This window comes from Triturus cristatus, chromosome 3_1, assembly GCF_964204655.1.
Source record: "Triturus cristatus chromosome 3_1, aTriCri1.1, whole genome shotgun sequence".
NCBI classification, from domain to species: Eukaryota; Metazoa; Chordata; class Amphibia; order Caudata; family Salamandridae; genus Triturus; species Triturus cristatus.
In genome coordinates, this window is record NC_140583.1 from 22,331,366 (window position 1) to 22,358,477 (window position 27,112).

The 27,112-nt window shown below is 53.1% G+C and overlaps 1 protein-coding gene across 7 annotated transcripts in view; it reads left to right on the plus strand.

The window, feature by feature from the left end:
• CKAP5 (cytoskeleton associated protein 5) overlaps window positions 1-27,112 on the plus strand; it is a 1,152,983-nt gene that overhangs the window by 534,848 nt on the left and 591,023 nt on the right. For all 7 annotated transcript variants that reach the window (XM_085646654.1, XM_085646649.1, XM_085646653.1 and 4 more), the window contains exon 23: window positions 20,307-20,420. In XM_085646654.1, coding sequence (XP_085502780.1) covers window positions 20,307-20,420 — 114 coding nt within the window. The remainder of the gene's footprint in view (window positions 1-20,306; window positions 20,421-27,112) is intronic.

Here is a 27,112-nt window from a genome sequence, read left to right on the forward strand (position 1 = left end):
TTTGTGAACAGTATATACAGAGCCACTTTCTCACCCCCCCCCCCTTTTCCCTGAGTCTAACAACAAGAACTTTGCTTCCACAACCCAGTGGCCTGCTCGTAAGCAACTACCTACCGGAGCCCCCCTATCCCTCATTGGACAACTTTCGGCCTCTGCACCCGGCTGCGCTAATGCTGCTGAGGGTGTAACAGTGCATCCTTTACCCTGGGGGAACCTTTGTTCTAACCCAGGAACTCATCCCTAGACAGAGTACTTACCTGGTAACCGTTAAATTAATTTCTCTCCATAGGAACCTATTGACTGTTTTTATATGAAAAATGTTCTAAGTGTGCAGTTGATTTGTATGGAAACCTAAAAAAGTAAAACTGTGCAAAACTGAATTTATTTACCTTTTGTCTGGGGAAATGTCCTAGTGATATCTAGGCATATCGCACTGAAGAGAATTATCTAAAAAAAAAATAAAGTAATCTAAAAGTACCTAAAAAGTAATCTGCACAGTAATTTCAATACCTTGACTTACCTGGATTTCAAACAACTGCATTTGAACTTGCATTCACTTGTAAACACTGCATTATTTTGCAAAGCATGTATTTCACTTACCTGTATTAAGGCTTGGCTTGGTTCTAGAAATAAAGTAAGTTAATACTACTTTTGATACAAACAAACAATTGGTCTGAGTTCAGTGTTTGAGTGTGGGACATTTGCTGATTGAGTATGTACAACAAATGCTTAACACTACCCTCTGATACAACCTTACTGCTCTCCCAGACTACCACAAATAGCGAATAAGGTGCTATACTTTTCCCTCGACCTACCTTTGGGGGTTCCATTGGACTCTGTGCACACTATACTTCATTTTGGTATAGTATATACAGATCCAACTTCCTACACTTGTCAGTCTGCAAACACCCAAGGGGGAGTGGTTGGCCGCTACGTCGGTTGGCAGTCAGCGGTTTCTTAAACTCAGTGGTGCTGGTGTGATCACTGGCAGCTATGGAATGGAGTATGTTTCCTAGCGACTCGTGAGGGGGGGGGGGTTCCGCAATACATTAGAGGGCCCATATAGTTCCGGGAACTCTGTCTTCCAGTTTGGGGAGGAGCAAGGCTGTGTCAGGACTCCAAAGGGTCGTGTGGAGGGGACCTCCGTTCCTAACTCGCCACTCTCCAGGCGGTATGGTAGCAAAGAGGACCAGGCTTTTGATTGTGGCTATGATTGTGGTTCCCAGATTACAAACGTCGGGTAGGCTGCGAGGAGGTAGGTAAAGTTCTCCGTCACCCCAGGTGTACTCGGGACCATGGCGTTGCCCACCTTGCTAGTGGACTGCGCTCTAGGAGGTCTGCAGACGTTGAGTGTTCTGGCAGGCTCATAGGTGCGTCGTTACTTAGCGGGCGGAGAAGCAGGAGGACTGTGGGGTAACCGACTATGGTCCTTTAGAGCACTCTGCCTGTCAGTGGCAAACGCATGTGGGTTAATAGTGCTCCTGTTCGTGGTGATTATGGAGCTATGGATGACTTGGCACTAATCAGCTCCAAGTCCTTTTTGGCCCCCTTTGCTGGGTCATTTGTGGGCCAGCTCCTCGGAGACAGCGAATGGAGAGCTGTGTTCGGCGCTGCTTCACTGTGTTGTGTGCCCCCGCCTGCCTGGGTGGGTAGAGGGAGGGTGAATGCCGCATGTAGGAGAGTAGGATCTGCACTTATGTTTCCCCCTCTTTTTTTCTGATAACACTCGGTTCGAGGCATGTGGGCTGCTGAATTCATATCTGTGCATAGATCGCCGCCTAGTGTTGGGTCCGGATGTTTGCACGTTGTTGTCCTGGAAGAGTCTTCGAAGTATCCTGAGATAGGTGACTCCTCCCCTGGACCATAGTGCGCATGGGCATCCTCTCCATCCTCAGATAGTTTTTTTCCGCCATTGGGTTCGGATGAGCTTATCTTGACTCAAGTTAGGAAAAATTAGTTTTCAGGCCAAAAGGCCTCTAGTTTTCGTCAGTACTGTTCCCGATCGGTATCGACAGTTTACAGGCTAGTTTAGCGATTTTAACAACTTTTCGGATCCATTAAATCCGACCATCGACCGAACTTCGACGATGGAATCGAGGACCCCATTCAAGCGGTGTCCTGTTTGCCACGCCAAATACCCACATATCGACGTCCACCCGGTGTGTAACAAATGCCACTCACCGGATCATGACGAATCGAAATGCATGGCCTGTGCCCGATTCAGATCCAAGAAGACTCTCCGGAATCGACGAGCCGCGCGACTGGAAGCACAGCAAGCTGCACCGGCCCCGACCAACATCTTCAGCACCGAGGACGAAGATGTCGAAAGCGTGGAAAATATACCCTCCAGCCCCGCTTCCGAACACGGTTCCAGATCGGAAGACGTAGATGAAGAGCTTTTTCACAGGGAAGAAGCCGACGATGAGGTAGGAGACTACGATGAGGCCTTAGGGGCCGAAGAAGGTAGCTCTGGTGAGGAGCAGGGCCTACCCGTCCAGATGGAGGATATCCCAGTGCGTCAGTCGACTGCTCCGGTCGAGGGATCGCCTTCGGGCCTTACCCAAGACCAATCCAGCAGTTCTTCGGCCCCGCCCTCTGGCCCGGCCACAGACATACAGCGAGAGCAATTATTACCTAAAAAGACTGGTTTCCCTTCCTCGAAACCGAAACCAATCGTCGCACCGGTTCAACAGAAACCGAAAGTGAAACGGACACTGGTCGGCTCGAGGCCCACCACACCTTCGACGCCAGCCAAACCCGTCGGCTCCGACCGCACCAAAAAGGACTTCGGTACCGAACTCGCTGCAGCCGATGTCGGCGCCGACCCGAAAAGAAAAGCCATCGGTACCGCCAAAGCGCCTCGGCCCCGGGCACCGAAGCAATCGGCACCGGCCACCAAGGTGAAAATGGCCACTGCATCGCTATCCACCTCCAAAGCAGCGACTACGGTCCACTCATCGACGCCGTCGACGGCTACTACCTCTCCTCTCCTCGGCTCGATGACCCGATGACTTCGAAGAAGTCCACACCTGACTCTACGGAACCACTCGGCGCCAAAGAACCGTCGGCGTTCCAGGTGCGACAAGTGGCAGCGTCCTTGCAACGCATCAGGGAAAAGGCAGCCCTCCAGACCTCGTCGGGCTCCGAACCGAAAAAGGCACAGAAGGCACCTTCGGCACCGGCCAATATCACCTTTGGTTTGCCGCCATCCACGGCGCCGAAAATGTTCGAGATCAGAACACGTGTTACCCAGACAAGGTCCCCATCTACCAAACACTCTCCTACTGGGACATCAACGTCCCACTTCATCGACACCGGCAGGCTCATGCTCCGAAAGCGGAAGATCACTTCCGGGCAGGCTTTGGACTCTTATAGGATCCCGCTAAAGCAAAAAATGCCGGCGGAATCGGAACCAGTTCTCTACGAACAAATCCACACCTCTTACACAGATCCACAGTCGTTCTCCCCGACGCACTCCGACACAGATGCAGTGGAGGACTATATGGGTGACGACACCACCTACCCCGGGGACATGGACCCTGAGGGCCAGCAAGACCCTGATCAAGTCTGGGATGACCCTGTAGACCCAGGTGCCGCTCTGGATACACAGGACACGTAACTTTACGGCGCAAAAACGTCCCCCACAGAGGACACTGCTGCATTCAACGCCCTCATCGAACGTGCCGCAGCCAATCATGGAGTGCAACTCCACTCACACTATCGAGGACGATTTCTTGGTGGACACTTTCGCATCCTCCGAGAGGACTGTTAAGATTCTGCTGGCTTGAGGACACCTTTCAACATGCGCAAAGGACATTTTCAAAGAAACCACCAGGGCACGGGTAATAAACCCCAGGATCGAGAAGAAGTACAAAACCGCACCTGGGGACCCCACGTACATTAGAAGCCAGTTGCCTCTGGACTCCATCGTAGTTGCCTATGCTCGCAAACGGGCACACTCGCAGACGACTGGTGATGCTCCTCCCCCGGACAAAGAGTCCAAGGTCCTAGAGACCTCCGGCAAAAGGATTGCAGCCCAGGCAGCAAACATATGGCGCATTGCCAATACACAGGCGCTCCTAGCTCGCTACGACCGCTCACACTATGACACGTTAGAGACCCTACTCCAACGCCTACCAGACGAGTACAAAGAGGCAGCGGAGCTCCTCATCAGGGAGGGACAACTTCTCACAAACGCATCCATCAAGTGTGCACTGGATGCCGCCGACACTGCTGCAAGGGCAATAAACACCAGCGTCATGCTACGACGACACGCCTGGTTACGAATCTCCGGATTCAAACCTGAGGTCCAAAAAACCATCCTCAATCAGCCGGTCAACCCAGACTACTTATTCGGACCGGAGGTTGACACCACCTTAGAAAAGATAAAAAAAGACACGGACACTGCAAAGTCAATGGGGGCTCTGCAAACGCAGACATTTCGTAGTGGCTCCTTTCGTCGCCCCGGAAATAGAGGTGCAGGTAGAGGACAGGGGGCACAGCAAACCTACAATAAAGGGGGCACACAGAGTTCCTACGATAACACCCGAGGTGGATATCGTGGCTCCAGCACCAAAGGCAGAGGACGTGGTTACTGCAATACCAGGTCCTCCCCCAAGAACAAACAGTGACGCCCTCTCCCTTCCCCCCGACCACATAACACCTGTCGGGGGAAGGCTCCAGCGGTTCCTGTCCACGTGGAATACCATCACCACGGACAGGTCGGTCAAAGATGTTATCCAACACGGTTACTGTCTCGAATTAACCTCCACTCCACCCACCATACCGCCAAGGCACCGTCCTATGTCCTCAGAGCACTTAACGTTATTACAGCAGGAAGTGCTAAGTATGCTGCAAAAAGGCGCAATAGAGGTCGTGCCCGTCCACCAACAGGGAACAGGGGTGTACTCTCTGTACTTCTTAATACCAAAAAAGGACGGGTCACTCAGACCTATCCTAGACCTGAGACCCCTCAACCAATACATTCTCTCAGAGCATTTTCAAATGCTCACCCTACAGCAGGTTCACCCGCTCCTCAGACAGGGAGACTTCCTAGCCACGTTAGACCTCAAAGATGCGTATTTCCACATACCCATACACCCGTCACACAGAAAATATCTCCGGTTCACCATTCAGGGGCAGCACTACCAATTCAAAGTCCTTCCCTTCGGAGTGACAACAGCACCCAGAGTTTTCACAAAGTGCCTAGCTACTGTGGCTGCACATCTACGGAGGCAACACATTCACGTCTACCCTTACCTGGACGACTGGCTTGTTCAGGCAAAGTCAGCCCAGCAATGTGCCAGCCACATGTCCCGCACCATTCACCTTCTTCACAGTCTGGGATTCTCACTAAATTACCCAAAATCACATCTCCAACCCGCACACGTACAACAGTACCTAGGTGCGACCATAGACACTCTGGCAGCCACAGCTCAGCCAAATTTAGTGAGGATCAACAGCATGCAAATGCTGATTTCCAAGTTCAAACCCCAACACTCCCTTCCTGCGCGAGTGTTGATGCAGTTGCTAGGCATGATGGTCTCCTGCATTTTCATAGTCCCGCACGCGAGACTACATATGCGCCCGCTTCAGGAGTGCTTGGCACGTCAATGGAATCAGGCTCACGGGCAATTAAAAGACCTAGTGTTGGTGAGCGGTCGGGCATACAACTCTCTGCATTGGTGGAATCCACAAAACCTTTGCAAGGGCCGACCATTCCACGAGCCTGTTCCACAAATAATACTGACAGCGGACGCGTCTCTCCAGGGATGGGGAGCTCATGTACTCCATTACACAGTGCAGGGACTATGGACAATACAACAAAAGAAGATGCACATCAACGTTCTGGAACTGATGGCAATCTTCCTAGCCATGAAGGCATTTAAAGTACACTTGTGCAACAAAGTCGTGCTGATCCGGACGGACAACATGACTGCCATGTACTACATACAGAAGCAGGGAGGAACGCACTCTCCACAGTTGTCTCATCTGGCTCAGAGCATGTGGAAGTGGGCCATTCAGAGGAACATGTTCCTCATGGCGGAACACCTCCCAGGCAAGGACAACCAGATGGCGGATCTGCTCAGCAGACACAGCCACCAGATGCACGAGTGGGAGCTACACCCGTCAGTACTCCAACCGTACTTCCAACAGTGGGGTCATCCAGAGATAGACCTATTCGCCACAAGCGAAAACGCAAAATGCCAAAACATTGCCGCCAGGTTCCCACATCCACAGTCGCAGGGCAATGCGATATGGATGAACTGGTCTGGCAGATTTGCGTACGCTTTTCCCCCAGCGCCATTGATACCGCTGGTGGCACGCAAACTGCGACAACACTCACTGACACTCATCCTGGTCGCTCCAACATGGGCACGCCAGCCATGGTACACCATGTTAGACCCGGCCCTCGTAACGTAGACAGACCTGACCCCTGCACCTCACACCAGCCCCGAGCCCACGGCCTAGCCGATCCTTCCCACCAGAACACACACACCTGACCCGGACTTCCCCCGTCCGTGGCCTTCCTCCTTCGGCCACCCCGGGCCCGCGTGCCCACTTCATGCACCAAGATGGCCGCCCGGCCCCAGCGCGACCCTAGCCTAGAGGCGCCACTCCGGCTGGAGGACCTCGCGCTCCCCTTGGGATGAAAAGAGAGGAGCAGTTTCCATCACACCTCTGCGCTTCCCTGGGAAGGTGGGTTTCGATCGACCCGCCGGCCTCCCCGAGGGCTGGCTCCACGCCTGCTGGGTGTCTGGGGCTCCTCCCGACCCGGCCCTGAAAGGATCAAAGGACAATGGCAGGAAACCCCCAACAAGCGACCCCCAGGTGACAAGACCCCTGCGTGCACAGACTCCGGACATCAAAGAGGAGTCGCCCTATAACAAGGGGTGCTCTGGGACTGTCCGGCAGATTCGCCTTGGAAACACATGAGCCCTGCTGAGTGACTCGCAGCTCCCTGAAGATCGTCAAACCCCCGAACTTGTGCTTGAGCCCTGCTGAGTGACTCGCGGCTCCCTGAAGATCGTAAGACCTCCAAACTTGTGCTTGAGCCCTGCTGAGTGACTCGCGGCTCCCTGAAGATCGTAAGACCTCCGAGCTTGTGCTTGAGCCCTGCTAGTGACTCGCGGCTCCCCGAAGATCGTAAGACCTCCGAACTTGTACTCGAGCCTGCTGAGTATCTCGCAGCGCCCACAGACTCTCTTGGTCCTGCCGGACCCCACGACGACAAGCGTATCCCCCAGCTCGAGGATTGTGAGCTGTGCGCCGGGTACGCTCCTGCATTTGATCCATACCCCCAAAGACTGTCCCGCTACCTCCTAACCCCCCTCCAAGACTTTGTGAGCCCGCGCTCTACTTGTATATATTTTGCCTTGCTGATCATAAAGATCCTACCACTCCGATCTGATAAAGATTTGCTCTTAAGAACTCCTCGTGTGGTGTCTCTGTCGTGTGGTGCCGAGTGTGCGATCCTAGATACGAGGTTCCTCCCCTGAGGAGTCTCCCGCCAGTGCCCGGCTACGATACCTCGAGAGTTGGTCTCAGGACAGTCAGGGCCCCTCCGGGCCCCTCTGAGGTCGCCTTCTAACACACCACCTTTCTGGAACTTTCCGTGGTGCCGCATCAAAGGCTGCGGATCACACCCGCGCATTTGACGCAGAACCATGGAGAAATTCAGCACCCAGATCCGCAACAGCTGAACCTGGTGATCTGGCTCCTGAAGTCCTAGAGTTTGGCTACCTAAACCTGCCACCTGACTGTATGGACATCATTAAGGAAGCTAGGAGACCCACTACCAGAGCTTGCTATGCAGCCAAATGGAAGAGGTTTGTCATTTATTGCAATAACAATGACATTAACCCGCTAGATGCATCTATTCAAAACATAATCTGTTACCTCTTACACCTATACCGATGCAATCTGGCATACAACTCAATACGTATCCATTTAACCGCAATAGCAGCCTATCTCCAAAACAGGCAGCACCTCTCTTTATTCAGAGTGCCTGCCATCAAAGCCTTCTTGGAGGGACTTAAACGAGTAATTCCCCCAACACACCCACCAGCGCCAGTGTGGAACCTCAACTTGGTCCTCACCCGACTGATGGGTCCACCCTTCGAACCTCTCCACTCATGTGAGATTCAATTCCTCACCTGGAAAGTGGCTTTTCTAGTAGCAATCACTTCGTTGAGAAGAGTTAGTGAACTCCAGGCACTAACCATTCAAGAGCCATTCATACAGGTTCACGCAAACAGGGTCGTACTACGTACCAACCCCAAATTCATGCCTAAAGTAATATCGCAGTTCCACATAAATCAAACGATTGAACTGCCTGTTTTCTTTCAGAATCCACAAAATGTCGCTGAAAGAATGCTCCATACACTAGACGTCAAAAGAGCCCTCATGTACTATATAGACAGAACCAAAAGCTTTAGGAAGACTAAACAACTTTTCGTTGCCTTCTCCCCACAACACAAAGGCAACGCCATCTCCAAAGCAGGTATAGCCAGATGGATCGTTAAATGTATTCAAATTTGCTATCAAAAGGCTAAACACACATTAACGATTCCCCCACGAGCCCACTCAACACGTAAGTTAGGGGCCTCCTTGGCTTTCCTGGGAAAAATTCCTTTACATGATATATGTAGAGCAGCCACATGGTCCACTATACATACATTTACCAAACACTATTGTGTAGATGTACACTCAAAACAGCAGGCAGCTGTAGGACAGGCTGTTCTCAAAACTCTTTTTCAGACCGCTGCAGCTGGCACTGGTAGCCGCCGCTAATTGGAGGTACTGCTATGTATTCTATGCACAGATATGAATTCAGCAGCCCACATGCCTCGAACTGAATATGCTACTTACCAGTATGCATCTGTTCTTGGCATGTAGGGCTGCTGACATTCATATCGCCCACCCTCCTCCCCGGCGCCTGTAGCAGCTGCAGCTCTCAGAATTACTGTATAGCATGGTCATCACTTTCTGTATCTACTCCATCACTGCCACAATGGCGAAAAACAATCTGAGGATGGAGAGGATGCCCATGCGCACTGTGGTCCAGGGGAGGAGTCACCTATCTCAGGATACTTCGAAGACTCTTCCAGGACAACAACGTGCAAACATCCGGACCCAACACTAGGCGGCGATCTATGCACAGATATGAATGTCAGCAGCCCTACATGCCAAGAACAGATGCATACTGGTAAGTAGCATATTCATTTCTGGCTATAGCCTGGCTGGGTCCCTGCTCACTGTTCTCTCTAAACAACTTGGAGTGCATATTAGATGCACTAGTGATTGGATACTGTGGTTCCTTATGAGCCCCTAGTATATGGTACCTTAGGTACCAAGGGCATAGGTACTTCACAGGCCTACCACAGGCTGAAGCATGTATTATGCCACCCCTGGGAAGCAGACTTAATCTGACACCACAGGCCTGCTACTGCAGCCTGGGTGAGGTGGTGTTAGCACTCCTCACTGAGATATAGGTTCCCTATATCTCACCTTACACACACATAAGCCTATCAGTCACCCCTAAGGCAGGCCCTATCAATCCTGAGGGCAGGGTGCTTGGTTTACATGTGAGGGGGTGCCTCTGCCTGAGCAGGGCCCCTCTGCAGCTCTCAGTCTATTCTCTGTAGCGGTTTGTGGATGTGGTTAAACCATATACTCTTAAGTGCATTGTAACCTCGCGGTAAATGCTAACTCTGGGATGGCTGCATCAAAACATGTCGTGTTTGGTGTCAAGCGCTTTGGAATCATACCTCCACACCAGTAACTGGTGTGGGAGTATGATCCCACCCTTCTAGAGGGGGTAGATATGTACCTACTGTGGAAACACGGTAGAATCCTGAAAGAGCCCTGGCATCACAAACTGACTGCCACCAGCACACACTGGGCTGCCCTCCTACTGCTGACCGAAACTCACAGTGGAGGAGGCCCAACAATAGGCATCCTGTCACAGGGAAGTGTCCCCACCTTCCAGACAGGATTTAGTGTATTGGGCCTGGGTGGGTGCACTCCTAGAGTGGTTTAACAGGTCTGTGGTATGTGTCATAGGTATATGGCGCTACAGAGAAAGTGCACAAGTATTAATGGTTCTCTAATACGACGGTGCTGAAAGGCGTAGAGACACCACACAGTCTACAGATGTAAGCCGGAGCATAACGTTACTTCTTGCTGAAGCCTCAGCACACGTGATAAATACACGTGTTTTTGTTAAATTCACACATGAAATACGAGTACATAAACAAAAAAATATTTCCTTCTTTTTTCAAAAAACACATAGTACAATATTCTTCTTGTCTTCTTTATTAAGACGAGTCCAGGTGAAGTGTCGAGATTACAGCCGATAGGAACCCATAAGGGGAATGATGAGCAAAAAGTCTTCGAAGCAAACCAAACACATGGAGAGAGAAAGGCCCGATTGTGACACTACGTGATTGCTTGGTGAACTGCTGGTTGTGCGAATTACTGTTAACATTATCGCCGTCGTGGGAGGTAAGTGCCATGTCATCGTTAAAACAAAACGTGACTGAATAGATAACACCCAAAATACCGAGGTGGATTATTTACCTCTCTTGGTATTCTTGAAATCTCTGTTAAAACCAGGGAAATACAATAAAAGTGAAAACACATCAGATAATGATCCAACCGTCATTTCAGTGAGCAAGATTCGAGCTAAAATATGGCCAAACCTACTTTAATTGTGGTTGTAATACCGGCCCACAAGGGGTTCTAAGTTCAATTGTAGAAACGAGGGATTCCACAGAATCAACAGGGAGGTGTTTGTGTGCAAACACTTCTCTGTGGAGATGAGAAATACATACGTCACGGTCCAGACAAAATATAGCGTGTTTCGTTATTCCAAAAGACACTGCCTATCATAGATGAAAACTTAAGGTCTATGCTCGTTATCCCGTATCTGCTAGTTCCAAAAGTCCCACCGCAAGTCAGCTGCAAATTCTGCAACACCAAAAAACAAGCTATGATCTATAAGTCTATAGGATCATACTATCTTGGGTGATTCTAATTGCCATCCTGAATATCACTCATACCTTATTGCAATAACACGAGATAAGTCCCTGACTCCATTAACAAACAATCGTAATCTCCCATGTGGGACACATACGCGAAGCACCTAATGGAACAAGAAAACTGTTCCAACATACAACCAACTTGAATCCGGGTACAAGCATTCACCTTACCTGACGTTTTCTTCTTAAATATCGTGCCCTCGTTCCCACATGTGTCCTCTAAGCGCAAGAGCCGGGTACGCCGAGTATGGCAACCCGTCTTCCGTGTGTTTCTATCACGTGACCAAACTCAAACCGGGAATATATCCGGGTTCACGCGTCAGCACGTTCGTCACTACAAATAACATAGTAAAAAGACTCTGTGTGATTACACTGCCTCCCATCCCACAAATTGGGATCCATGTTTATCACTGTCGGTCCCTATATTTATAGTCCGAAAAGAATTCTGTCCCAATAGTAAAAGTGATTAGCATATACGGTAAAAGCGGATTCAATTAATATGTGCACCTCGATCCAATGAGGTGTTAGATATCGTCCTGATCCCGCTAAGTTGTCAAATATCGCCGTTTAGGTGTTTCTCAATAAAATTCAACATTTAAGATCTATGAGGCCAAAATCGATTATGATTATTCTTTTAAATCAATATTGGACGTGATGTGTGCATTAGTCGGCTATATTTGTGCCGGTAGATACGATTTCTAAAGGTGAATTCTTTTCGGACTATAAATAGAAATATAGGGACCGACAGTGATAAACATGGATCCCAATTTGTGGGATGGGAGGCAGTGTAATCACACAGAGTCTTTTTACTATGTTATTTGTAGTGACGAACGTGCTGACGCGTGAACCCGGATATATTCCCGGTTTGAGTTTTGTCACGTGATAGAAACACACGGAAGACGGGTTGCCATACTCGGCGTACCCGGCTCTTGCGCTTAGAGGACACATGTGGGAACGAGGGCACGATATTTAAGAAGAAAACGTCAGGTAAGGTGAATGCTTGTACCCGGATTCAAGTTGGTTGTATGTTGGAACAGTATTCTTGTTCCATTAGGTGCTTCGCGTATGTGTCCCACATGGGAGATTACGATTGTTTGTTAATGGAGTCAGGGACTTATCTCGTGTTATTGCAATAAGGTATGAGTGATATTCAGGATGGCAATTAGAATCACCCAAGATAGTATGATCCTATAGACTTATAGATCATAGCTTGTTTTTTGGTGTTGCAGAATTTGCAGCCGACTTGCGGTGGGACTTTTGGAACTAGCAGATACGGGATAACGAGCATAGACCTTAAGTTTTCATCTATGATAGGCAGTGTCTTTTGGAATAACGAAACACGCTATATTTTGTCTGGACCGTGACGTATGTATTTCTCATCTCCACAGAGAAGTGTTTGCACACGAACACCTCCCTGTTGATTCTGTGGAATCCCTCGTTTCTACAATTGAACTTAGAACCCCTTGTGGGCCGGTATTACAACCACAATTAAAGTAGGTTTGGCCATATTTTAGCTCGAATCTTGCTCACTGAAATGACGGTTGGATCATTATCTGATGTGTTTTCACTTTTATTGTATTTCCCTGGTTTTAACAGAGATTTCAAGAATACCAAGAGAGGTAAATAATCCACCTCGGTATTTTGGGTGTTATCTATTCAGTCACGTTTTGTTTTAACGATGACATGGCACTTACCTCCCACGACGGCGATAATGTTAACAGTAATTCGCACAACCAGCAGTTCACCAAGCAATCACGTAGTGTCACAATCGGGCCTTTCTCTCTCCATGTGTTTGGTTTGCTTCGAAGACTTTTTGCTCATCATTCCCCTTATGGGTTCCTATCGGCTGTAATCTCGACACTTCACCTGGACTCGTCTTAATAAAGAAGACAAGAAGAATATTGTACTCTGTGTTTTTTGAAAAAGCACTCCTAGAGTGCTTTGAAGTCCTGCACTGGGGCAGCAGTAGGCTCCTCTGTGCATATGCCAGCTCAAACCGGTTCAGGGGCTACCTGCCCCTGCTTTGGCGCGAAACTGGACAAAGGGAAGTGGGTGTAACCACCCACTCCCCTGACCCTCCCATAGGAGTGGTCATAGAGCTAGTCCCTCCCTTTCTTTTAGTATAAGATAGGGAAACCTTGCCATTGCAAACTAGATATCCCTGGACGACGCGCTGAAGAATCCTGGACCTTCGACATTCCACTACCTTTGGAAGACTGAAGAATCTCCCCTGGAGTCAAGGAGTGACTCCCCTGCTTGGCAGGCACCAAAACTTTGAATCAACGGTCGCAAACTTTCCTGCCGGAGTCCGAAGTCCTTGCTGCCCCGGAATTGGATTTTCTGACTTCTCGACTGCCATCGTGAGTCCCCAGCAGAGCTGAGGCGAGTGGACCCCATGAGTGACGAGGAACAGCAATACCTGGGTACCGTGCACTATTTTCGAGTGCAATCCCTTCACGACGTTCTACGAGCTTGTGCATTGGACCACGTGTGGTCCAAGCCTCCAGCAGGATTTCCACCGAAGATCAGAGGCCTACCTCGTCCCGAGTGACCGTGGGCTCCTGAGGTGAATCCTCACGAGGCGTCTTCGCGATCCCTTGCCGGCTGGCTTGTGGGTCCCCTGAAGACTTTCTCATCGAACCAAAGAGCTCCCCTGGTTGCTCCTGGCCTGCCCTTACCCTTTCTGGGTGAGTCCCTCAGACCTTGCTGGTCTGCACAGCTGACTTTCTTCACATTCCACAAGACTTGCTGTTGCCAAGGCTTGTTGGCTCCAATCAGATTGCCGACACCTCAGTAAGCTGCAGACATCGAGGGACACTCCGAATCCAGCTCCTGGTCGTCGTCGACGCCTCCTGGACCTTGTGGCTGAAGAGTCAAGACTCCTGTGAACTACCTGAAAACACCCGACTACTGTGGACATCCATCTTCCTTGCCCCGGGTCACTGCCAAGTGACTGAACATTGTCCCATCTGCTTTCAGGTCTTCTTTCTTCAGAATCCATCCTTGGATTCCACCGGACACTTCTCCTGTCTTCACAAGCAGCAAGTCTTCTTTGGCTCCCATTGAAAATGACGACGTGACCCGACACCAAAAGACACCCATGCACCTGGCTTCCCTGGGTGAGGTAACTCGTGCACTACGATGCTCCTGTGTGTTGGCTCTAGAACTACTTAATCTATAAGTGACTTGCTTGTAGACTCTCCCGAAGTACCCTAGAACTTTTAAATTCCAACCGCGATTTGCTCCATTGAAGTCTATTGGGATTCGCGGCTGTGTTCTCACACTGCATGCGTCTCCCGTGGGTCCTTTACTTACCTGCCTTGGGTGGATTAGTGAGGCCCCAGCGCTTCTGAAGACCTTAGGCCTTCTCCCTTCTCAAGTCGTTCTTCTTATAACTCTTTTTAGGTATCGGCTAGCGAAGGCTGCGCTTGCGCAGTGTCGCTCGCGAGATTTAATGTTTTCTAGTAGTGGAGCTTGAACCCACCACACTTCTCCATTGGCTGGCCTCTTAAATGCTGGTCAGCCATTGGAGGAGAGCTTTGTCTCTCGAAACAAGCCCCGTCTTTTTCGTGTTCGGGGGTGTGTTTTTTCGCGTCTTTCTCTTTTTAAAAGCCCTGCCCCTTTTACACTGGTGGGCGAGTTTTTTTTTTTTTGTTTAAAAATTTTTTTTACAGGGAAGTTCTCATGTTCATTAGGTCTCTGCTACTTTGGAGTGCGGTTGCTGCATGCTGTCCCTGTGCCTCTTGTATATCGTTCGGCTCTTATGGGGTGTGCTGCGGTGGTTCGCAATTCTCTCATGGCGTATGCTGGGGGTCGCAGGGATTTGATAGGGTGTTCTGTGAGGGGCAGGGCTCTGATGGGGTGTGCTGTGAGGGGGGGGGCAGGGCTCTGGTGGGGTGTACTGTGTGGGGCAGGGTTCTGATGGTGTGTGCTGGGGGTCGCAGGGCTCTGATGGGGTGTTCTGTGAGGGGCAGGGTTCTAATGGGGTCTGCAGTGAGGGGTCGCTGGCCTCTGATGGCGTGTGCTTTGAAGGTTATTTCTGTTACATTTCACTGTATCCTGTTCCCTTTCTTTCCTTTGTTCTCCGAGTCCTGACACACTAACATCGTCCCTGTGGCGGCCACGGCGGCCTGGCCCTTGTCTTGCCCTGTGCTCTGCTGCATGGCACTGCTCCCTGGGCCCCCACCCCCTCCCTCTCCGGCAGCCATGCTGCCTCGGCTTGGGCCAGCGGGGCCACTGTACAAGGCCAGGCTCCCTCCCCCGCGCCCCTCCCCCCTGTGGAGCCCTATGGGGTGCACCCCAGCCTCCGGGCCCCCCCGAGGTGAGCAGGGAAGGGGGGGGGAGGCCAGGCATCCCTCTGCCCCTGGGCCCGCCCATGCACCCCAGTGTCCCTTTAACTGCCCCTTCGTGTGCAGCCCCGAAGGAGCCTGTCCTGGACTCCGCCGGTGCCTGCCCGCATCTACCCTGAGTATCCGCTTCATCCACTCTGCCTCATCTGGTCACCAAAGATCCTCTAACTGTCCTTCTCTTGCATCCGCACCTGCCCGAACCCTACGGTCTGCCCTCGACTCTGCCGGTGCCTGCCCGCATCTACCCTCAGTGTCTGCTTCATCCACGCAGCCCCATCTGGTCCCCAAAGTTCCCTCTAACTGTCCTTCTCTTGCATCCGTACCTGCCCCAACCCTACGGTCTGCCCTCGACTCTGCCGGTGCCTGCCCGCATCTACCCAGAGTATCCGCTCCATCCACTCTGCCCCATCTGGTCCCGAAAGTTGCCTCAAACTGCCCTTCTCTTGCATCTGTACCTGCCCCAACCCTACGGTCTGCCCTTGTCTCTGCTGGTGCCTGCCCGCATCTACCCCCATGAGTGTCAGTTCTCTCTACTCTGTGCCCGGTCACTTTCTGCCCCATCTGTTCCTTAAGGTCTCTCAAACTGCCCCTTCTCTTACATTCGTACCTGCCCCAACCCCCGCTCTGCCCTGTACCCCGCCAGTGCCTGCCCTCATCTACCCCAGTGTCAGTCTCTCCACTCTCTGCCCCATTTGTTCCTCTAACTGCGCCTTCTCTTGCATCTGTACCTGCCCCAGCCCGCCCTTGACCCCGCCAATGCCAACCCTCATCCACTCCATTAAGCGTCATTTCTTTACCCACTCTGTCCCCACTGCAAATCTGTTCCTCTAACTGCCCTTCACTTGCCCTTACACGCACCATTAATCTGACATATTTACGCCCCTGTCCTGCTGCCCTCGGACTCTCGAATACCTCATTTATCTGACCCTTTTGTGATCCTTTCTCGTCCCTCCAATGGTCTCTTAGTCTGACAGTTGTTCCTGCCTGGTTCACCCTCCAGCTGGCCCCAGCTCTCTTCCTTAATCCTCCCCTGCTGCTTCTCAGCTCCTCCATTACCCTGATCACGACTTAAAAAAATAAAAAACACGACCCACCCCTCTTCAATCTATCTTTCGGGTGTTTATTTTTCTTTCTCACCTTCAGGGAGTAGTGGATGAATAAACTGATTTTGAACTTTAGCGTTATGCATCACCGTGCGTGTAAGGTCAAACTGTAGACCAGGTTACAGAATGGGCACCTGGAAGAGCCAAATTAATGGAATTAGATTATTTGTTCTATAGCAATTTCGACTTGACAAACAGTCTGTTAGAGCTTGACATGCAAAGGGGGGGGGGGGAGGAAGGTATCTGTGGCAAGCCTTCAGTCAACCATAAGGGAGCACTCGCCATACAAAAGATTACAACTCAATTACATTACTGTTCCATGCAACATAGTAACTGCAAGGACAAAGACTTGCCAGGTACTAGTAAGCAGCTGGCACTATTAAGTCACCATAATGTACCCACTTTGCTACATCTTAACAGGACAAAACGCGTCACTGAACAGTCAAGTTCCTACGCCACAATGAACTGCCCAATCTGAAATTGGCAAAAGCAAGACATGGCAATTACCCTGTGCATTCCAGTCCATTTCTGAGACTTTCCTAGTCAACAAGCAAGCTACGTACATAAACGACTCTCAAACACACTTACCTTGCTCTTCTGTATGTCCAGAGTAGTTGGCTTTTCGATTTGCAACAATACCCTTTATTAACACTAACAATAATAAGGACTGCTACACATCTATCCCCGCCATCCACCCCTCAAACCATCTAGAAACTAACCCCTTGCCCACCCTTTGAAAACTTCTCCTAGAAACTTTCACACAGAGCAAAGTGGCTCTGTGTGTGTGTGTGTGTCTGTGTGTGTGTGTGTGTGTGGGGGGCTGTGTGTGTGTGTGGGGCTCTGTGTGTGTGTGTGGGGCTCTGTGTGTGTGTGGCTCTGTGTGTGTGTGTGTGTGGGGATCTGTGTGTGTGTGGGGCTCTGTGTGTGTGTGTGGGGCTCTGTGTGTGTGTGTGGGGCTCTGTGTGTGTGTGTGGGGCTCTGTGTGTGTGTGTGGGGCTCTGTGTGTGTGGGGCTCTGTGTGTGTGGGGCTCTGTGTGTGTGTGGGGCTCTGTGTGTGTGTGGGGCTCTGTGTGTGTGGGGCTCTGTGTGTGTGTGTGTGGGGCTCTGTGTGTGTGTGTGTGTGTGGGGCTCTGTGTGTGTGTGTGGGGCTCTGTGTGTGTGTGTGGGGCTCTGTGTGTGTGGGGCTCTGTGTGTGTGTGTGTGGGGCTCTGTGTGTGTGTGGGGCTCTGTGTGTGTGTGGGGCTCTGTGTGTGTGTGGGGCTCTGTGTGTGTGTGGGGGGCTCTGTGTGTGTGTGTGGGGGGCTCTGTGTGTGTGTGTGGGGGGCTCTGTGTGTGTGTGTGGGGGGCTCTGTGTGTGTGTGTGGGGGGCTCTGTGTGTGTGTGTGTGGGGCTCTGTGTGTGTGTGTGTGGGGCTCTGTGTGTGTGTGGGGCTCTGTGTGTGTGGGGGGGGCTCTGTGTGTGTGTGGGGGGCTCTGTGTGTGTGTGTGGGGCTCTGTGTGTGTGTGTGGGGCTCTGTGTGTGTGTGTGGGGCTCTGTGTGTGTGTGTGGGGCTCTGTGTGTGTGTGTGGGGCTCTGTGTGTGTGTGTGTGGGGCTCTGTGTGTGTGTGTGTGGGGCTCTGTGTGTGTGTGTGTGGGGCTCTGTGTGTGTGTGTGTGGGGCTCTGTGTGTGTGTGTGTGGGGCTCTGTGTGTGTGTGTGTGGGGCTCTGTGTGTGTGTGGGGGGGCTCTGTGTGTGTGTGGGGGGGCTCTGTGTGTGTGTGGGGGGGCTGTGTGTGTGTGGGGGGGCTGTGTGTGTGTGGGGGGGCTCTGTGTGTGTGTGGGGGGGCTCTGTGTGTGTGTGGGGGGGCTCTGTGTGTGTGTGGGGGGGCTCTGTGTGTGTGTGGGGGGGGCTCTGTGTGTGTGTGGGGGGGGCTCTGTGTGTGTGTGGGGGGCTCTGTGTGTGTGTGGGGGGGGCTCTGTGTGTGTGTGGGGGGGGCTCTGTGTGTGTGTGGGGGGGGCTCTGTGTGTGTGGGGGGGGCTCTGTGTGTGTGTGGGGGGGGCTCTGTGTGTGTGTGGGGGGGGCTCTGTGTGTGTGGGGGGGGGGCTCTGTGTGTGTGGGGGGGGGGCTCTGTGTGTGTGTGGGGGGGGGGCTCTGTGTGTGTGTGGGGGGGGACTCTGTGTTTGTGTGGGGGGGGCTCTGTGTGTGTGTGTGGGGGGCTCTGTGTGTGTGTGTGGGGGGCTCTGTGTGTGTGTGGGGCTCTGTGTGTGTGTGTGGGGCTCTGTGTGTGTGTGTGGGGCTCTGTGTGTGTGTGTGGGGCTCTGTGTGTGGGGCTCTGTGTGTGGGGCTCTGTGTGTGTGGCTCTGTGTGTGTGTGGGGGGGGCTCTGTGTGTGTGTGGGGGGGGCTCTGTGTGTGTGGGGGGGGCTCTGTGTGTGTGTGTGTGGGGGGCTCTGTGTGTGTGTGGGTGGCTCTGTGTGTGGCTTTTTTTGTAGGTGGCTCTATGCGTGGTGGATCTGTCTGTCTGTGTGGGTGGGTGTGTGTGTGGGTGCAAATGCAATAGGTCTCGCATTTGAGAGTGATTAAGCTATTGACATTGTAAATAACAATGCCGTTTCTTTAAATGTTTTAAAAACAAAAACATAAACAAAATTTCATGAGCAATGCCAATAGCTCGAACTTTAACAATGCCGAGACCATTGCATTGTAAATGCTTGTTTAGTATATGGTCTGGTACGCCCCTAGGGCCCCAGCCATACAAGTGCTTAATTTGTTGCGAAACATTGATTTGTGCATATGTTCCTGACTTCTAATCTCATAAAGAGATTAGTAGAGTGTCTAGTGAGAAGTACGTATATATTTTATATACCTGTGTGGTGTCCTTTCATTTGGTAATTCAAGAGATAAGGTAAAACAAGCTGCTTTACAATTCCTCAGAGACTTAGCCTGAAGGCTTCTCTCCACAGCTACCACTAGGATAGCTTTCTTTAAAAGGTTGTCTTAAACCTATCTACCACAAGAGTCGAATTGGACTGGTGCAAGTTGGCCACTTTAACTAGTGACCAGCATATGCCAGGCCAACTTCTCACAACGCAGCACAGTGGCAAGTGTAGGGCAGCAGCAGAGGCAGGTGTAGGGCTAGGCCATGTTCTGTCCCTTTTAATATTTTTTTTTTCCATTTTATTTTTCCCTTTTGTTCAGTTTTTGTCTGCCCCGATCTGTGGGCAACTACTGTGCTCCCCCGCTAGTGGTGCTGTAATTTGGTCCAGAGAGTGCGAGGAGAGAGCACGAGGCTCACTAGCCTGCAGCCTATTGTGCCATATCCTGGGTGTCCGTGACCCGCGGTTGTCGCTGGTCTCCATGCCTGCTAGCCTGTTGTCTGCGAATCCCCAGGTCCAACCGAGATGTAGGTCAGGCTGATTTCTGTGCCATAATCACGTTATGGCTAGTGCTTTTGTCGCAGGTCAGGGTCTGCGTGGCAGCACCACTGTCTGCTGCAAGGGACAGGTGCCGGCTGCTGTGAACGGTCTCTGGAGCTAGTGTGCAGACGTCACGCTGAAGCAGAGGCTTTGCCCATGCCTCGGTCAGCAGCCACGCCTGACCGGAGGGTCAGTTGGATGGCAGCTGAAACAGTCGCCGTGGGTTATCCACAACACAGAGGACGGGTGCGAGGAGACAGGAAGAGGGTGCAGCTCCTCTGCTGCACCAGGAAAGCCACTGCCTCTGTCCAGGGTCCAATTTGTAGCGGAGCTCAGAAGCAGGCGGCCATATTAGCTTGAGGCGTGACCATGCCCCGTGCTCACTTGTCTTAACTGTGATGTCTGTCTCTATTTGTCAGGTTCTTCAGACATTGAGTATCCTCCAGCAGCTTGCTACAGCCATTGGACCGAATATCAAGCAACATGTGAAGAACTTGGGCATTCCTATTATCACCATCCTGGGTGACAGTAAGGTGAGTTACCTTGTCCTTTCTATTTGTGGGATGCTTCAAAGAGCTGTACAGTTCTGTCCTTTCCGGATGAGCAGACCAGAACATTGAGGGTGGAGAAGGTAATCAGCAAAATGATTTTAGTTTTCTACGTGGTCTGATGTTACATCAGAATGTATTGTTCGTGGGCATTTGGTATGCAGCTTGTAGAATTGTGGTTAATTTGAGTGTTAGTGAAATTGGTGTAGTAGAGTGGGGCGAGAGGTGGGGGTTGGTGTTTGCTTGAAGAGGTTGGATGAAACAGCATTGTAGAAAACTAGGTGTTCAGTGTTTAAAGATAACAGTATCCAATTGAAAGTTATAGATTCCTTACCTTAGAATTAACCCCAGGCGTCAGACTGGATCCAGAAAGTTTTTCGTCAGCAGTACCCCTGCGTGTCAAAAGGTGGCATTGTTCAGCTCAGAGTTCATAGTCGGCGCTGTGGTTGCCGGGATGACATCGCGTTGGCTACATTGACGCCGTCCTCATGCGCTGACGTCGGTTTCTTTTTCCGTGCCAGCCAGCGCAGATTTGGAGAGCGGGCCCTCCAGTCACTTTTTGACTCTTTTTGCTGTCTTTTGTCCGCACCATTTTCGAGTCTTGGACTCCGGATGCACGTCAGGGATGCCTGGCTTCAAGGCTTGCGGTTCCTGTAACCGACTAATGTCGGTGACGGATCTGCACTGTGTGTGCCTATTCTGCCTGGAGAGCGACCACGACCTCAAGTCGTGCTCCGACTGACGGACCATGAATCCGAAGTCTTTGCGGGAGCGGTCCAGAAAGCTTCTCGAGGCCTGGCAGTTTTGCTCTGCACAGCTCGAGGTCCAGGTTGCTTGGGAGGTCGAGGGACCGGTCGCCGAGTCATCAGCTCTTTTTCTAAGTCTTCGCACTCTGGGTCATGTAAGTCTAATCACAAAAAGTCGAAGAAGCATCGTCGCTCTTCGACTGTCCGTCGGCCGACGCAATGAGGGATGCGGGTGGTGCCCCTCCGGCGTGCGGAGCCCCAAGGGTCGACTTCGGGTTTCCCTCCCTTTCCGGACCCAGAGTGACCCCTGGCCAGCTTCTCCAATTTTACGAAGCAATGCATGCCATCTTTCGGCAACCCGACTCTGCCGGCGTACCTTCGGGCCCTGTGGATTCGACTGGGTCCCCTTGGCCTTCGACGCCGGTGGCCCTGGCACAGCTGTGTCCCCTTTGATCCAGACCTGGATCTGGATTGGCGCCGGTCGACCCTATTAAACCTCCCCCGGTGCCAATTCCACCGGCATGGAGCTGGACTGCGCCGATGGGTACGTTTGTCCCCTTGTTCTACCCTGGCTCTTTTAGACCAGTTTGGCAGTCTGAGGAGGCTGAGGAGGACAGGGAGGGGTCTAGAGACCCTCTGACTGACCAGTTACGCTATGAGCCAGACTGGAGAGCGTAACTGGGGGAAACCAGTGGTTTGAATACCTCACAAGACCTTGGCATGTTGTCTCCTCTTACCGTGGCTATGGAGGAGGGAGCATCTTACGCCATGGAGTTTCGTAGGGCGGCTGAGGCTCTCAGCCTCGAGCTACCTACGGTGGCAGTCTGAACTAACCACCTGACAGAGGTGCTTCAACAGGCAGCGAGCTCTTCGGAACCCCTGCTGCCGTTTAAAGAAGCCCTCACGGACATACTTTTGGGCACCTGGTCCAGGCCCAACACAGGGGGTCCTGTGGACAGGATGATTGCCCGATGCCACCGGCTGGCCCCGGGCGAGCACACTTTCCTCTCCCTACACCCCACCCCTGAGAGCTTGGTCATCTCAGCCTCCACCTCCAAAGGCGCATTCCAGAATGTTGGAGGGAGGACCACCGGGGAGTCAGGGGGGCCCACTCCGGGGTACCTTCCTACCGCAAAGTTATAGCCGAGCGCCGCTGAGAAGCCTCCTAGGAGAGGCCTTCTCCTATGATCGTACTAGGCCCAGTAACACCACCACATAGGACTCCGTATCAGTTGCTTATCTAAGTATTTTATCAATAGTAGCACCTTCAAAATATTTATAGGGGGATCGAGAGATCCAGAAAGAGTCTCAATGTCTTTGTAGGGACAGGGTAGCGGGACAGTCTTAGTACCAGCCTGGTACGTGGAAGCTCTGCGCCAGACCTTGCGTTAGGCCGAAGGTGGCTCCGGGGACCGGAGCGGCAGGTGCTGGTCTCAAAGCAGCTCGGACGTGGAGAGCCGCGACGGTGTCTGCAGGGCTCGGGTGGTAGTTCCGCTTGGGTCGAGCCGCGACGAGGTCAGCTGGGCTCTGATGGCAAGTTCAACAAGGTCGGGCCGCGACAGCGTCAGCAGGGCCCCAAAGGTTCGTGAAGGTCTTTAAGCACGGTGGAGCAGCGACGTAGTCAGCAGGGCTCAGAGCGTGGTTCCAGGATGAGTCTTTCTCCGTAGGGTCAGCCGCGATCCGATCAGCAGGGCTCTTGACTCCGGGATACAACTGCTGTCCTGTTGCAGGGTCGCCCCAGATATAGGTCTGGAGCCCTTTGATGTCCGGACCCTTGCGCCCGGGGGGGGCGGAGAGGCCGGGTCGGGAGCGGCCAGACGCTCAGCAGGAGAGGCGCCAGGCCCAGGAGAGCTGTGGGGCGATCGCACCGAGGTGTGGGAGGACGGTTGGGGGTCCCATCGATACTGCCCTCCGCCGGGAGTGGGGAAGTGTTCACGTGGTACCCCCTGGCCAGTTGTTGGTGCCTTGATGTCGGGGCTTGCTGGGGCCGAGGCCGGTTTGAGCGGGGTCATGTAGGCTGGTGCGCAGAGTCATATACAAACCAAAATGGAGGAGCCCCGAGGTGCAGGGGACCTCGTGCGGCTTGGCGAGGGGGGAACAGGACCACGCCACGAGGCCGGTTCCAACAAAGAACGTCGCACCTGATAGGGAATCTAAAAAGCTGGACCATCTTTGGAAGATGTTTTCTTCCTCCAGCTTGGGACTGTAGTCTGTAAACACCGCATGTCTGTTGGGCCGTTTCACCCACTCTGTGTGGGATATGGTAGTGCACGTGCTGCCCCAGTGCCCGGAGGAGGCTTTGGCTGTTCTCTCCCGTGCAGTGGCCGAAGGGAGAGACGCAGCAAAGTTTACCATCCGCTGTGGGCTCGATACCGCCGACTCCCTAGGCAGGACGATTTCCACGCCGGTAGCCCTTCGGCACTGTGCCTGGTTGAGGTAGACTGGTTTTTCAGGGGATGTCCAATCCACTCTTATGGACATGCTCTTTGTTGGCAGTCGCCTATTCGGCGACAAGGCAGACAATGTGCTGGAGCACTTCAAGGTCTCTAGGGCAGGTCCTTGGGCCTCTCCACCATCTGCCCTGCTCAGTTTGCCTTTCGGTGCTGCGGAAGGGGTGCCCCGCCACGTCCCGCCCAGAGCCAAATGCCAGCGATAGCTGTTAAGCCCTTGCATGGCTGTGGACGTAGGAACCACCACCGTGGTTCTGGAGGCCAGTGGGCAGGCCAGTCCACCACAGCCCATTCTGCAGCAGACTCTAAACCCTCCTAGTCCGACCTTTCAGGGCCACCAAACGCCAGTGGGATGCAGGGTTCGCCATTACCTCCCCACTGGCGCAGCTTCACGTCGGATGTTGGAAGGCGTTCCCCGGGGAGGCTGCGGAATGGGTTCCTGACCACCCTGAGGCCCACCTTTCCCAGAATTAGGCCGAGCAAGAGCAGGGAGGCCCTTCCTGGAAGGGTCTTGCACCTAGGATCGCACGCGCTGCGCTTACTCTCTCTTCGGATAGAGGGACACCACACAGTAGTTCGTTATAAGGCAATAAGCTTTTATCGGTAGTTGTCAGGGATCTTTATGATCCGGCAGGCAGGTGCAGAATTAATGCCACAAGCGGCAGCGATCTTGTGATGATGGGAAAAGGGGTAGCGGGACAGTCTTTCAATCAGTCTCTGCGAGGTATCCGGCGCACAGCTCTCAATCCTCGAGCTGAGGGGATGTTGCTTCTCTCGGCAATCTCTGCCGATTCTCTTGGAGGAGCGGGCCGCGAGTCTCTCAGCAGGCACCGGAGAGTCGTAGTTCAGGGAGCCGCGACGGCGTCAGCAGGGCTCAGATGTTTCAGCGTTCGGGGAGCCGCGACGGCGTCAGCAGGGCTCAGATGGTTCAGAATTCAAGGAGCCTCGACGGCGTCAGCAGGGCTCAGGTGGTTTCAGAGTTCGGATAGCGTTTCTTCTGTTCGGTGAGCGATCGAGCCGCGACCAGGTCCGCAGGCTCTCGTCAGTCCAGGTCTTCTCTGCCTCTCGTCCCTTCAGCACACCTTGTTATACTCCCCCTCCTCTTTGGAGTCCGGAGTCCTCGCGGAGAGGGGTCTCGTGCCTGGGGGGTGATGTGTCGGGGTTTCCTGTCGCTCAGCCCCTTGATCTGTTCAGATGTGTCCGGGAGGGACCCCAGACGCCCAGCAGGAGAGGCGCCCGCTCACCGGGTGCTGGTGGCCGATCGAAACCTCCCTCGGGGAAGAGTCCAGAGGTGTGACAGGGTCGGCGCCTCTCGGTCTGGTTTGGGGGGGGTTTCGTTCTCCCTCGGCCGGGCATGCGTGTTGGGGATCTGGTCGGCCCTCGGGATGTTGGTCCACGGAGGCCGGAAGGCCGTGCCCACGAGGTTCGGCGTGTTTGTAGTGTGACTTGCTGGTCGGGAGGGCCCACGCCACGAGGCCGGTCTCACACGTGCCCCCCCCCCAGCTGAAAAGCGGGGAGAACTACCCATCCACTTGGGAGTTCTCCTCGCTGAAGCGGAAGAATCGGGACAGGCCGTCCGCGTTGGCGTGATCAGTCCCGGGGCGATGTTCCACAGTGAAATCCATCCCCTGGAGAGAGATGGACCAGCGTAGCAGCTTGGGGTTTTCCCCTCGCATCTGCATCAACCACCGCAGGGGTTGATGATCTGTTTGCACTCGGAAGTGTGTTCCGAACACGTAGGGCCGTAGCTTTTTGAGAGCCCAGACTACGGCGAACGTCTCGCGTTCAATCGTGCTCCACCGCTGTTCCCGGGGCAGTAACCTTCGGCTGATGAAGGCTATGGGTGATCTATGCCTTTGTCGTCGTATTGTGAGAGGACTGCCCCGATGCCGTGTTCCGAGGCGTCCGTCTGGACCACAAACTCCTGGGCGTAGTCGGGTGCTTTGAGTACTGGAGCCGCGCACATTGCGTCCTTTAGGGTGTCGAACGCCTTCTGGCAGGCGGGAGTCCAGTGTATTTTCTTGGGGTGTTTTTTGGAGGTTAGTTCTGTGAGAGGCCTGCGATGCTGCCATAGTTTTTAATGAACCTTCGGTAGTAGCCGGTGAGGCCCAGGAAGGCTCGGACTTCCGTTTGGGTTGTAGGGGGTTCCCAGGACAAGATGGCGTCGATCTTCGGCTGGAGGGGGGCGACCTGCCCACTCCCCACCTGGTGCCCCAGATAAGTTACGGAGCCGTGCCCAATTTGACATTTGCTAGCTTTGATGGTGAGGCCGGCCCGGCGTAGAGCCAGCAGGACTTGATGGAGGTGCTGGAGGTGCTCGGTCCATTGGGAGCTGAAGACCGCTATGTCGTCAAGGTATGCTGCGCTGAACCCCTCTAGTCCGGCCAGGACCCTGTTCACCAGCCGCTGGAAGGTGGCCGGGGCATTTTTCATTCCGAACGGCATCACCCTAAAGCGGTAGTGCCCATCCGGGGTGGAGAAGGCGGAGCGCTCCTTGGCTCCCTCGGTGAGGGCAATCTGCCAGTACCCACTGGTCAGGTCGAAGGTGCTGAGGTAGCAGGCGGCCCCAAGACGGTCAATGAGTTTGTCGGCACGGGGGATAGGGTGAGCGTCTGCTCGGGTGACCGCATTGAGGCCTCGGTAGTCCACGCAGAATCTCAGCTCGGGGGCAACACCCGGGGTAGTCGCTTTCGGAACCAGGACTACCGGGCTGGCCCAGGGGCTGTCGGAGGGTTCAATCACCCCAAGGTCTAACATCTTTGCCACCTCGGTCTGGATGCAGGTCCGGACCCGATCAGGGACCCGGTAGGCCCGATGTCTCACTGGCGGGCTGTCTCCGGTGTCCACGTCGTGGACACACCAGCTGGTGACCCCGGGGGTCAGGGAGAAGAGATCCGCGAACTGCCCAAGTAGCTGGTGGCAGTCGTCGGTCTGTTGGGCTGTGAGGGCGGTCGACAGTCTCACTCCCTCCACGGCTGCATCGGTTTCCTTCGCCCCCAGGGGGTCTGGGAGGGGCTCGGTGTCTTCTTCGGTCCCATCGTCGGTGGCCAGGAGTAGACTTAATGAACAAGTTACTAACCTTCGGTAACGATGTATCTGTAAGAAACATTAGTTAGTTAGATTCCTCACCTTAGAATATCCCCAGGCGTCAGACTGGATCCGGAAGATTTTTCGTCAGCAATACCCCTTGCGCGTCGCTAGGCGTCGTCTGCGGCTCCGCGTCCGTCGTCGGCGTCGTGCGCCGGGATGACGTCGTCGGAGTACTTAGACGCCGCCCTCGCGCGCTGACGTCAGTTCTTGTACATAGCCTTCCGCGCCAGGAACGCAGAGCCATGCAAAGACCGACACTGGTGCCAAAAATAAAATCTAGGGGCCTGAAAGGACAACCTTAACCCTAGATGTCAGTTCGCAGAACGGGGAGGATGGGAGGGTCGGTGAGGAATCTAACTAACTAATGTTTCTTACAGATACATCGTTACCG